This window comes from Lycorma delicatula, chromosome 7 (assembly GCF_047948215.1).
Source record: "Lycorma delicatula isolate Av1 chromosome 7, ASM4794821v1, whole genome shotgun sequence".
Taxonomy (NCBI): Eukaryota; Metazoa; Arthropoda; class Insecta; order Hemiptera; family Fulgoridae; genus Lycorma; species Lycorma delicatula.
Genome location: NC_134461.1, coordinates 1,016,951 through 1,030,603, shown reverse-complemented (window position 1 = coordinate 1,030,603; position 13,653 = coordinate 1,016,951). Strand labels below are relative to the sequence as shown.

At 30.7% G+C, this 13,653-nt stretch overlaps 1 protein-coding gene across 1 annotated transcript in view; it reads left to right on the top strand.

Moving 5' to 3' along the window:
- Positions 1-12,017, top strand: part of LOC142327845 (protein argonaute-2-like) — a 60,182-nt gene extending 48,165 nt beyond the window's left edge. Inside the window, exons 9-11 of the mRNA XM_075371187.1 lie at positions 2,016-2,175; positions 3,533-3,623; positions 11,558-12,017. Coding sequence (XP_075227302.1) covers positions 2,016-2,175; positions 3,533-3,623; positions 11,558-11,785 — 479 coding nt within the window. The 3' untranslated portion in view covers positions 11,786-12,017. The remainder of the gene's footprint in view (positions 1-2,015; positions 2,176-3,532; positions 3,624-11,557) is intronic.
- Positions 12,018-13,653: the final 1,636 nt, after the last annotated feature.

The window sequence follows — 13,653 nt, the reverse complement described above, 5'->3', positions numbered from 1 at the left end:
TTAAAATTTGTTTATATAACTCTACCTAATTTATGAAGAAAGATTTTCAGGTTATTTTCATAATTATAGGGTTCTCTTTTTTTATTACGAGAGAGATGGATTGCAGTCATGACACAACCTTTATCACCTTTTAGCGATGTATGTTTTTTATGGAATAAGAGAAAAAGCGATAGTAAAATATTTAAATTTTGTTAAAAAGCTACAAAATAAAATATTAAACATCACTTGTTTTCTTTAAATTAAATAATAAGTCTCATTCTGGAAGTATGAATTAATGCATGTAATATTATTTTTTTTAAATACTTATTTTATAAAATTTACCTGTTAGAACTTTTATCCTGAAGATTTGAACCAATATAAAGTTTTATTTTAAGTAGTAGTGCTGTGTGGTCTGAATTACTGCTCTTGATTGTTTCAATTTCACGATTAGATGGGTCAAAACCGAGTATAAAATTATACCTTGCATAAATAGAGTGGTGCTTGATCCTAGTCATATAATTTAAGTGAACCCAGTAAGCATCTGTTACATCCACATGTAAAAATTCAGCACAAGTTGGATTGCATTTTGAATTTGTAATCTTTACCTAAATAATATGTTATGAAGGATACTTAATTTTGCACAACTATAGGAAGAAATCTAGTTTTTAAAAATATATCTAAGTTTTTTTTCATTATCAGGAGTCCCACAGGTAAACTATATAAATTTGTTTTTACAATGATACTGTAATATTTAAAGACAGACTCATACAATACCCTTTAAAATTGCCAATCTTTGTGGCTGAGTGGTAGTGTCTTGGCCTTTCATCTGGAAGAACCAGGTTCAAATTTTGGTCAGGCGTGGTATTTTTGATATGTTATAAATATTCCAGTTCCCAGGCACAAGTTTCAAACTTATGTGGCAAAATCAAGCCAAAACAAATATTCCTTGTAACATTAGCGCCCTTTCTCATCTGCATACAAGTTCCACCCCACCCCTTTTCTTATAAAATAACTTGCTTTGTGATGTATAAAAGATCTTCCTTGGACCAGTGTTCAGTTAAACATATCGCATCTGGTAATTCATGTAATTGTAAAAGGAATATATTGAATTCATATTAGTTTAAATCAACTCGCCGTATTATTTTCAAACTATAAACTTCATGTTTGAGACCAGGAGAACCAGAAATGGATGAAGCCCCATCTAGTTTCAGTTTTTTCACTAAATTATCTTCTAGTTTTTTAAGGTTATTAATTAAACAAATTTTACATGCATAAGGTGATAAGAATCTCAGAAAAGATGATGAAGTAGAGACCAGCGCTCTTGGAGATGAATCATCACTCACTGACAGATAATTAGAAGAGCAAACATCTTTACTCAGTGTTATGTACATTATTTTTGGTGGTAGACCAGTTTCAAAAGGATAAGTTCAAAGAAGATGTCGATATGAAACTGTCGAGCAATAAATGAATAAATTTTTGTCTAAGAAATTCTTTCCTTTTGAAATTTATATGAAATCCATGACGAGTTTGAAAACAGCAGTATAGAGCAAGTAGCTCACAAGAAAACTCATGTTTTAGTACTCATACAGCAGTTGTTGTATAGCTCCATTAATCTCTCAATTTAAAGATTAAACTACCCAGTTTAAAGATAAACATCAAACAAGTCATGTGCTGAAATGTCACTTTCAAATCCACGAGATGTCTGGCCACAGAATTATCTCCTCTAAAGTTCATCATATACCTTGATTTTCTATATATTTGAAAGTGTACAAATCCTTAACATTAAGAAACTGTTGAAGTAAGAGTTTAGTTAGTTCCCTTTTTTTTTACTATTTGTGCTATTTGCTGTTCATTTGAACTCTGTACCTATGTATATAGTAATAAAATATGCTGTGTCAACCGATTTAAATATCATACGAATAAGCTTGTGGTTTACATTAACTTGTACATGATTGAAGACATATTATATATTGAAATGAATAATTATTATGATTATTTATATTAAATGCTACTCATATATTTCATTTTATTTTTAGGTCGGGTGAAACAGGCTGCTGAGTTAGTTGTTGGAATCCTCACACAATGTGTTAAAGCTAAAACTATATACAGGCTAAGTGTTGCAACAGTTTCAAATATATTATTGAAAGTAAATTCAAAATTAAACGGGGTCAATCATACAATTGGAGGTCCTGAAGAGTAAGTTTATTCTGAAGTATTTTAATTAGCGTTTAGAAATTATAATATGTAATTAATATTTGTATCTGATGGTGTTTATATTCATTATTTAAATGTTTAATAAGGAAGTATTTGAATATTTAATAAGCGCATAACAAAAGTACTTTTAGTCACCGATTAGGATGTCCATGTTACCAGTGTACGTTTTCATTGGTGTTTTACTGATGATATTGTAATTTGGCTTGTTAGAGTCTACATAAAACTTAAATTTCTGTAGCAACTTATTTAATCCTTCGGAGACGTAGGATCAAGCATTTTGTTGAAGTTACCGATTAACATGTTTACTGCTCTGTCTAATTTGTGGCATGGTGTTTAATGTATCTCATTCCTTTGACTACATACAGGCAGAATCCATAATTCTTTTATCGTTAAAGGTTAGCACTCAAAAAATAAGTTGCTACAGTGTGGTGTGTGTGTGTGTGTATACACACACACACCACACTGTAGTAACTTATATATAAGTAAATATATATATATTTTAAATTAGAAATCAAGAAATAAGTTGTTACAGTACAGTATATGTGAATGTAATATATATTTATAATTTTAAGTTAGAAATTAAGATTATTTAATTTAATGAGATATTTATTTGTTTGCATTTAATGCTTTTGTTATTCAGGAATTCTCTTGTATTTTCTTATATGTTTAATATAAAGTCTATTAAAATTAGACTGGTATGAGTAAAAATAAAGGTTACTTTAGTATATTTCAAAGTAATAAAGATTACAAATACTATATTGGTTGTTTTTATTATTTCCATCACCACCACCATAAATTATTACTCATCTTTGACCATTTGACCAGAAAATATTTATCGACTTTTTTTTTGTTGGAGAAAGTCTATCAGTGTATAAACCCGTACTGCATTTTCTTATATTGCAATGACTTATCTGGCCTAAATTATACCATTATTTTCTTCAGAAAATAGAGATTGGATCAAATAGTATTTTAGACAGTGTACAAAGAAGCAGTAACAAAATAATTTATATTTAAATAAAAAAGATTTATAAAAACTGTATTACTGTTGTATTTTGTAGAGTAAAATATACCCATTATAACAGCAAAAACATTTTCATAGCAAACCACAATACTTCTCTCCATTCTTTGAATAATATTACCAGTTAGGGTAAGTTAGATTAATCTAGAGAAGCCTACATACTCCTTCAAATTGCATATCTACTTGTTGGGCAGACACTCAAAACCAACACAACAGATTGTATTTTATGAAAATCTGCTTAAAGCGCTATTTCAGTTGTTAGTTTATATATATTCGATCTAACTAATGACAAATAAATATTTTGATTGCTTTTTTGTTTAGGCCGATGGTTTTGAAAAGACCTGTTATGATAGTAGGTGCTGATGTTACTCATCCGTCACCTGATCAAAATCATATTCCTTCTGTTGCAGCAGTGAGTATATATATTATATTTATATGTATGATGTAGTAAAGAAAATCACCAAACACAATTATATAAACATTTAATAAACTCCTAAGAGTTTAACTTTTGGGACTCTCCTGCATCGTCAGTTTGTGATTAATATTATGATTATATGAAAAATGATTAAATAAATAGATTATTAAATGTTTATATAACTGTGTTTGGTGTTTTGGTGGTGATCTTAACAACTATATCATATTAAGGTCAATTAACACGGTGATAACTATAATAATAAAATATTTGACAATTCAAAAAATAATGTTTGTGTAAATTGTTGATCTGTTGAGTACATATTTTTTAAAGCGAGAGAAAGTAACCTGTTCTTTCTTTTATCCATTTATTTATAAAACATAAAAAAACAGCTTCTTGTTGACATAATGGAACAGGGGTTTACTTTAACCACATATACTTTATAAATGTTATTACCATAATAATTTTTAGTACTCCTCTATGAATAATGAGACCTTGCCGATGTGGAGGGGGCTTGAGTGCTCAGTGATACAGAGTAGCTGGACTGAAGATGCAACCATATTGGAGAGGTTGCATCTCTCCATTCCTAAGTTGAGAGCCAGACTAAGGAATGATTCCTGAAAGAGGGCAGCAGCTCTTTCAGTATTTGTTAAGGCCATAGGTCAGGACGACTTAAACGGCCATATTAACATCACTTAATCCTCTGAGTACTGCGCAGCTGAAAGCAATGGAAAACTACAGCTGCTTTTTTTTTTTAAGAAAATGTAGCTCTGCATTTTTATATAATGAAGTTGGAAGCACCTTCCTTGGTAAAATATTCTGGAGGTATACTAGTCCCCTGTTCGGATCTCCAGGTGGGGACTACTAAGTAAGGAATCACCAGAACATTAAAAAATAACATTCTACGAGTCAGAGCATGAAATGTTAGAAGTCTGAAAAAGGTTGGTAGGTTAGAAAATTTAAAGAGGGAAATGGGTAAGATAAATGTAGATGTAGTAGGAATTAACGAGGTTCGGTAGGAAGAGGTAAATGACTTTTGGTCAGGTGATTTTAGAGTAATTAACTCGGCTTCAAATAATGGTCAGGCAGGAGTAGGTTTTGTAATGAACAAGAAGAGAGTAGAGTGTTTCAAAATGCATAGCGATAGAATCATTGTAATAAGGATGAAATCAGAACTTATGATTTCATTATTTTAGACATTAGTAATCGTCATAGACGATTTTTAATGTCTATATGCCTGCAAGGCCCATGATGAGGAGGTAGAGTGTGTATACGAAGAGATTGACAAAGCAATTAAACACATAAAAGGGGATGAAAATTTAATAATAGTTGGAGATTGGAATCCAAGCATTGGAAAAGGTAAGGAAGGAACTATAGTGGGTGAGTAAGGGCTGAGCAAAATGAATGAAAGAGGAGACCGACTTGTAGAGTTTTGCATGAAGTATAATTTAGTAATTATAACACCAACACCCAGTTTAAAAATCATAATAGAAGAATATACACATACAAAAAGCCTAGTGATACTGCAAGGTATCAGATAGATTACATCATGGTTAAGAAAAGATTTAGAAATCAACTCGTCGACTGCAAAGCTTACCCTGGTGCAGAATTAATAGCGACCATAATTTAGTGATAATGATATGTAGATTGGGATTTAAAAACCTGAAGAAAAGGTGTCAGACGAATCTGTGAAATTTAGAGAAGCTTGAGGAAGAGGAGGTGAAGAAGATTTTTGTGGAGAACATCGCAAGAGGTCTGAGTAAAAAATATAAGGTAGAAAATGTAGAAGAGTGTGAAAATGTTAAAATGGAAATTCTTAAATCAGCAGAAGCAAACTTAGGCAGATCAAAGAGAATGGTAGAAAACCTTGAATTTCAGACGATATATTGCAGCTAGCTGATGGATGAACGTGGAGAATATAAGAATGCTAATGATGAAGAAAGTAAAAGGCACTATCGACAATTAAGAAATACTATAAATAGGAAGTGCAAACTAGCGAAAGAAGGGTGGATTAAAGAAAATTGTTGAGAAGTGGAAAGAGAAATGAGCATTGGTAAAATAGACATAGCGTACAGGAAAGTTAAGGAAAATTTTGGGATACATAAATTAAAATCTAATACGTGTTAAACAAAGATGGTACACCGATTTATAATACAAAAGGCAAAGTGAATAGGTGGGTGGAATATATTGAAGAATTATACGGAGGATATGAACTAGAAAATGGTGTTATAGAGGAAGAAGAGGATGAAAGAAGATAAACAATACTGAGATCTGAATTTAAGAGAGCATTAAAAGATTTGAATGCCAGAAAGGCTCCTGGAATAGACGGAATACCTGTAGAATTACTGCGCAGTGCAGGTAAGGAAGCGATTGATAGATTATACAAACTGGTGTGTAATTTTTATAAAAACAGGAAGTTCCATCGGAGACTTCAAAATGAGTGTTATAGTCATGATACTAAAGAAAGCAGGAGCAGGTAAATGTGAAGAATACAGAACAATTAGCTTAACTAGCCATGCATCAAAATTCTTGACTAGAATTTTGTACAGAAGAATTTGAGAGGAGAGTGAAAGAAGTGTTAGGAGCAGACCAATTTGGTTTCAGGAAAAATATAGGGACAAGGGAAGCAATTTTAGGGCTCAGATTAATAGTGAAGGAAGATTAAAGAAGAACAAACCAACGCTCTTGGCATTTATAGATATAGAAAATGCACTTGATAATGTAGACTGGAATAAAATGTTCAGCATTTTAAAAATATAAGGGTTCAGATACAGAGATAGAAGAATGACTGCTAACATTTACAGGAACCAAACAGTAACAGTAATAATTGAAGAACATAAGAAAGAAGCTGTAAAAAGAATGGCAGTCTGACAAGGATGTTCCGTATCTCCATTACCTTTTAATCTTAACATAGAACTAGCAGTTAATTGATGTTAAAGAACAATTTATATCTGGAGTAACAGTATAAGGTGAAAAGTTAAAGATGCTACATTTGCTGAGGATAATAATTCTAGCTGAAAGTAAAAAGGATTAAGAAGAAACAATAAATGGCATAGATGATGAAGTCCTACGCAAGAACTATCGCATGAAAATAAACAAGAAAAAAACAAAAGTAATGAAATGTAGTAGAAATAACAAAGATGGACCACTGAATGTGAAAATAGGAGGAGAAAAGATTATGGAGGTAGAAGAATTGTGTTATTTAAGAAGTACGATTACTAAAGATGGACAAAGCAGGAGTGATATAAAATGGTGAATAGTGCAGGCGAAATGAGGTTTCAGTCAGAAATATAATTTGTTTACATCAAAAATTAATTTAAACATCAGGAAAACATTTTTGAAAGTGTATGTTTGGAGTGTCGCTTTATATGGAAGTGAAACTTGGACGATCGGAGTATCTGAGAAGAAAAGATTAGAAGCTTTTGAAATGTGGTGCCACAGGAAAATGAAAAATCAGATGGGTGGATAAAGTGACAAATGAAGAGGTGTTGCGGCAAATCTATGAAGAAAGAAGCATTTGGAAAATTTAGTTAAAAAAAGAGATAGACTTATACGCCATATATTAAGGCATCCTGGAATAGTTGCTTTAATATTGGAGGGACAGGTAGAAGGAAAAAATTGTGCAGGCAGGCAACATTTGGAATGTGTAAAACAAATTGTTAGGGATGTAGGATGTAGGGGGTATACCGAAATGAAATGACTAGCACTAGGTAGGGAATCTTGGAGAGTTGCATCAAACCAGTCAAATGACTGAAGACAAAAAAAAACTTATAGTAGTTTATGAATTTGCTATTTCATAATAATCAAATTGTACAATCAGCTGACAGTTACAAACCAGCCATGTACTGTTCAAGTTTGTTTACATGCATTTGAAGCATTACTTTGATTAGTCTTTAATCATATTGATATTTATTATTTTGAAGTGAAATACTTGATTGTAGACATAATAGCATATTTTTTATTTTTCACTTAGTTCTGGAACTTAGCTTAGCATAAGGAACTGAAAATGGGAGTAATATCATATAAATTGAACAAGGAATTTAACCGTTTCAAACATAGGGGTTTTGTGCTTCATCATCTAAATTTCAGCTCCCATCCACAGGCACCTAAAATTATATTGGTTGTGTTACTTGTCTGCTGATGAGTTTGAAGTGTTGTAACAAACTTGCTTCATCGTAATAAAAAAATCATATGTGGTCTCATTTTACATTCCAAACAGTATTGTAAAATAAGAATAAGTCGGTATCATCTTTAAAATAAAGAGCTTTTGGAAAGTTTACACTTTATCAGTTTTAAAATTAAAATGTAAAGACATATTAAATCAAAATTCTGTAATAGTAATTATGTACTGGAAAATTTGATTGTATATTTTTTCATATAACTTAAAAAATTCTAAAATTTTTAATCACTATTGGAACAGTCTCACTATGCTTGTCAAAAATAAAAGATCCTATATCAATATTAGACTGAATTCATGTTTAGGCCACTACTTAGTTTGTAGTCATCGATTAAAAGTTTTTTTGTTTTACCATGTAAGCGTGTACAATTTATCAGCAAACAACACTTGATGATACGGAAATATATATTTAGAAAGTAGCTTTCTGTTTAGAGTAGGGAAGGTATGTTTTAATGATATTAGGTAAAAAGTGTTTCATAGAAAACAATAGCAAAGCTCAACAATGATTTAGTTACATGGTCAGTATACGCTGAATCTTATATATTTTTTGGCTGCTGATTCCAAATATGAAGGCAGAATTGTCCTGTCAGCCTTAGATTTTTTAAATAAGCCTTCCTATTTTCCAGCAAGTACATGTGCATTAATAGTGCAAGTATAGTATGTTGTTTATATATTGCAGCAGTTAAGTTGCTAAATAAATCATAATGTATTTAAGTTGATAAATCACCATGAAAAATAAGTATTGTTATTTACACAGTAATTAAAATGATTCATATCACTTTTTCTTGGAAATGTAATTAAGTCGCCCATTAACCACATGTATTAGCTACATGTAGTGTAGCATATATGAACTTTGTTTTATTGAGATGTGATACTGTAAACAGTATTAATGCAGTTAACATTAATGTTAATGCTGTTGCATTAATCATGCAAACAGTTACTGCTACATTTGTAGTGAGGCAACATTAAACCCTGAGAATAACTATTATGCACCGATAAAAAAATTGTATGAATTATTTTTTTTAATTTAAATAGATGATCAGGATAAGTACTAGCCTTCTCATTTATTGAGAATGATTATGAAGCTGCAGTTCATGTTTAACACTGTGTTAACCGGTCAGGTGAATGAATCTCATCACATGACATTTTCATTTCCAACGGCTTGAGAGAACCAAAGGATCACTTATAGACTGCTATTTTTGTAACAAAAATATCAGGGATGACAGCTAAGACTAGACACATTAAATATCCCCTCTGCTATAAGACCAGTGCCCTACAGTAGACAGTTTCCAATTCCAGTACCATCAAACATTGTAATTAGACGAAGATGAAGTTGTTTATGTTGAAGGTTGTGCATATTTATCAGGTGATTAATAAAACACTTTTTAGAAACAAACCCAGACTTTAAAAAGTAGAAATATTGAGCCACACTTAATTAATCAGACAGAACTAAATGATCTTGTTCATGATCTAAATTTAGCCAAGAATCAAGCAGAAATTCTCTCATGACTTGAAAGGGTAACTATTACAGTTATTAAAATACGCGCTTTCCATGACAGAAATGTGAATTTGAATGTTTCTTCTTCTAGTAAGAGGACTTTGTTTACTGTAATGATGTGAAATCTACTAGACATTTTGGACATATGCACCATCCAGATGAATAGCATCTTATAGACTCCTTAAAAAGTAGTTTGAAAGCAGTTCTTCATATTGAAAATAATATTCCATCGACCCCTTTAGCTCATTCAGTTCATGTTAAGTCATATGAAAATATGAATTTGGATGTGATTCAGTGTGAGAAACATTTGTTGTAGAGACCTGAAACTGATAGTATTGTTACTTGGTTTACTAAATTTTGTTGCTTTTCGTGCAAGTGAGAGAGCAGGAATAGGAAAAGCACTATGTTAAAAAAATATCCTAAAAGAGAAACATTGACTGCAGGAGAGAAGAACATTATGAGCCTGTACTAGTAAAACCTTCCGCCACTACACGTTAGGCTAGGTTTAATGAAAAATTTTGTTAAAGCAATGAATTGTAATGGGATTGGATTTCACTTTCTAAAAAACAAGTTCCCCAATATAAGTAATGCTAAAATAATTGAAATATTTGTTGGACCACAAAGAAGAAAACTAATGGATGATATTGAATTTGAAGACAGTTTGAATGACTATGAGGTTGCTGTGTGGAAGTCTTTTAAGAAGGTTATTAACAACTTCCTTAGAAATCATAAGCAAATAACTACAACTGATATTATTAAAACTATAAAACGATATATGTGACTAAAGATTCATTTCTTAAATTCTCATCTGGATTTTTTCCTACCTATCTTGGCGCCGTGAATGATGAACAAGGAGAATGCTTTTTATCAGGAAATATCCACCAAGGAAAATCGAACCCAGAATGCTCACTACTTCTAGAATCTAAAGAGGGACTGATACATATAGCAAAATACATCAGAAAATTCAAAAGAAGCAGATTTTAGGCATGTAGAAATTCCATGTATAATATTGTATACAGTCACATTGCTTTTTTCATACAATAAAAAGTGGTAATTACCAAAACACTATGCCTGATATAAAATGAAACCACATACATATTTGAAATCAGTATCAAAAATATAATAAGATTTAGCTATTAACTTTCTTGTACCAAACAAAAAATTAAATTTTGTTGTCCAGTGTAACAGAATTTATAAAGAGAAATAATTTTGTTATTTTTTCTAAATGAAAAATTTTGAAAAAATTAATTAAATCTGTTGTTAATTCTTGAAGTCTATATAGACTATATAGGTGATAAATTACCCACCTTACTTGCTTATATTATAGTTTATGGGTATGATAAAATGCGAGGTATACAAGCAAAATGTTGACTGTTCGTTTGCATTCTTATTGCTGCTGCTTTCATCAAGGAACACAAAGATATTAGGTTGGCGACAGAAAATGTAGGGAAGAGAGTTGAAAACCACCGTGTTGATATCAGTGTAGAACTCTGTAAATTAATACAGTACTTTATTAAATTAATAGATTTAAGTAAAAGTATTTTAACTTTTAAAGGTCTAAATTTATTGTAATAAAATTAGATGTTTTAATTTTTACAAAAAAACATTTTTCTGTTTTGTTTTTAATAATAAAGATTTATTTTTTATTCATAAACTTTATTTCATCAGTTTTCTCTGAATTAAATTAACTTCAATTTTTGATAATAAAATTTACACATTTCATTTAACAAAGTTATTTTACTTCAAACCTAAAGCAAAAAAAATGCGATTTGCTTCCCTGAATTTTTCTGTTTTACATTTAATATGAAAACAACAGGAGATACAGTTCTGGGTCCTGTTTTATTCATTTTTTCAAATCAAAAACATGGAAAACATCAAGTTTACCCTTATAACGTCTTCAAATTTCAGTATGACCTCATTTTACCAGGGGAATGAAGTCCAGGTGAATAATTTCGCCAGCCATAACTTTATAACAAAATGTTTTTGGGCATATGTTTGTGTGAACTAATTCCTTATATCAAGCTGTAGAATCAGTTTCAAAATTATTTCTCTTCCCTCCTGAATCACTCTGTACATAATATTTATATAAAAAACACATTTTATGAGTCTAAAGATAAAAAAACATATTTTACTTAGTTGTTTTGTTGGAAGTTATTATTAAGCCGATAAAAGATTTAGAAATTATATTTTTTCCTGAAAATATATACAGTTTGTTTTTTGCTTGTGTTGTTATTAGTAAAATAACTTTTATTCTTTTAGGTTGCAGCCAGTCATGTTCCTAAAGCTTTTCAATATAATATGTTGTGGCGTCTTCAGCCTGCTAGAAAAGAAATAATTGAAGACTTGGAGAACATCATGAGGAAGCAATTACTTTTTTTCTTAAAAAGAACTAACCATAAACCTGAAAAGATATTCTTTTATAGAGGTGGTGTTAGCGAAGGGGAATTTTCACAGGTAGCCAATCTCCTTAAAAACATTTTTGTATAATGTACATTTTGTTTGGCAAGACATGCATTTTTAATAGTCATAGTTTTTACCTGTGATCAGTACAAATTAACTATAGATAATAAATCTATTTTAATCGACTCTTATCAGAAAATCTCATTTGCCTTACCCTGACTGCGAGCAGGAATAATAAGGATCATGATTTTTCAACCATTATAAAGCAAACCCAATTTTTGAAGTATAAAAACTTCTTTATTTATGTGCGACTATACAGTGCAGAAAAATCTCACAAAAATATTCATTTGATTTATATTAGAGTTCCTTTTTGGAAGCTTTTGCTTAATTAAATGTGTCTACTTGTTTGTTTAGTCTATTAAGGATATTTTTCTAGTAAGAAAATATGCCTAATTCCATTGTTTTATCATATCTTTATAAAATGTAATTAAAAATTTTCTAATCTACTTTTATGTAATTCTTTAAAAGTGTACTGTATAACACTGGTTTATTCCGTTTTTAAAAGAGAAGATACCTAATGAATGTTTTATAGAGTACCATCTTTTATGCTAAAATGCTGTTATCATGTCACGTTCCTGAGTTACCTTAGTTTAAAAACCCTATTATGTCATTTTTTTTATGCATAATAGAAACATGTTATCTTGTATGACCAAGAGTGTAAGTAATTTCAGAATATAAAACCCTCATCATTGTAAGATATCATCCCAACCACAATTCAACTGAGTCATCCTAGAATAATATTTATCTCTTTCAAAATACTCTCTCAGTACTCCTAACACTTCTGATTGTTAAATTTTGTGAGTTGTTGGTTATTGTCTGCTGTTAGCTTTCCAGTTAATGAATTACAGTTTATTTCATAAATTGATTAAATGTCAAAATAGTATAGGCTTATATTTACATAATGAGCTGGCAAACATATTTGTGTAAAAAATTTTGTTGTATCTGGTGAGTTTACTACAAAGAATTAGCAAAGGCCAATTTTGAAATTGATGAAACTGGTTAGGGGCTTTAGTTTGGTTGTTCGCCGGGAGGTTAAGATAAACAATGAGCCCTGCGTATAATGTGTATTAGGTGTTATGTTAAGCTCAAGTGATGGTTACAAGGGAAGGCTATACGTATGGTTTCGGCACAAACTAACAAATCGACAAACAACTGCTTCTTATATTTAATAAATGTCACTGGGTTTTCTTCAAAAAATAATGTTCCATCACAAAAATAAAAGTCCAATTGCTCGTGGAAATATTTTACATATTCCAAAGGCCCCAACTTCCTGGCAGGAGATTTCAGATTCTTAAGAAAATTGTTCTGAAAATACTGCAGCGGCACATCAGGAGAGTGTGATTTCACACCAGAAAAATCAGAGTGAACTGCATCTCATTTCATGAGTGGAACTCAGCAATTTGGTTTGAATTTTTCAAAACAACAAGCAGAACTTCTAGATCAACATTTAAAGGTGTGGAATTTATTGACTACCAAAATTTCATATTTTAGAAAAAAAGAAATAATGACTTTAATTATTTTGTTGTAAAGATCTGTTGTGTCTGATGTGGGTATCACTTACAATGCTGATATCGGTGGTGGTTATTCATTGATGTATTAAAAACCAGTTTAAAAGCAATGCTACTGCATAATACAAACAAGAATCCTATACAGTAGCATTAACTGTTAAAATAAAAGAGACATGGATGTGTCATTTTATGTGTATATAGATATATATATATACACACACACACACACACACACACACATATGTGGTCTGTAAATAAAGTATTGAGACTAGTTTTCTTTTTTGGCAACCAAAGTGACAACACTGTAAAGTTACTAATAAACATATGGTTATTTGAACAGCTAATTTATATTAGGTATTAATAATTTTACTCTATTGTTGCCATGTG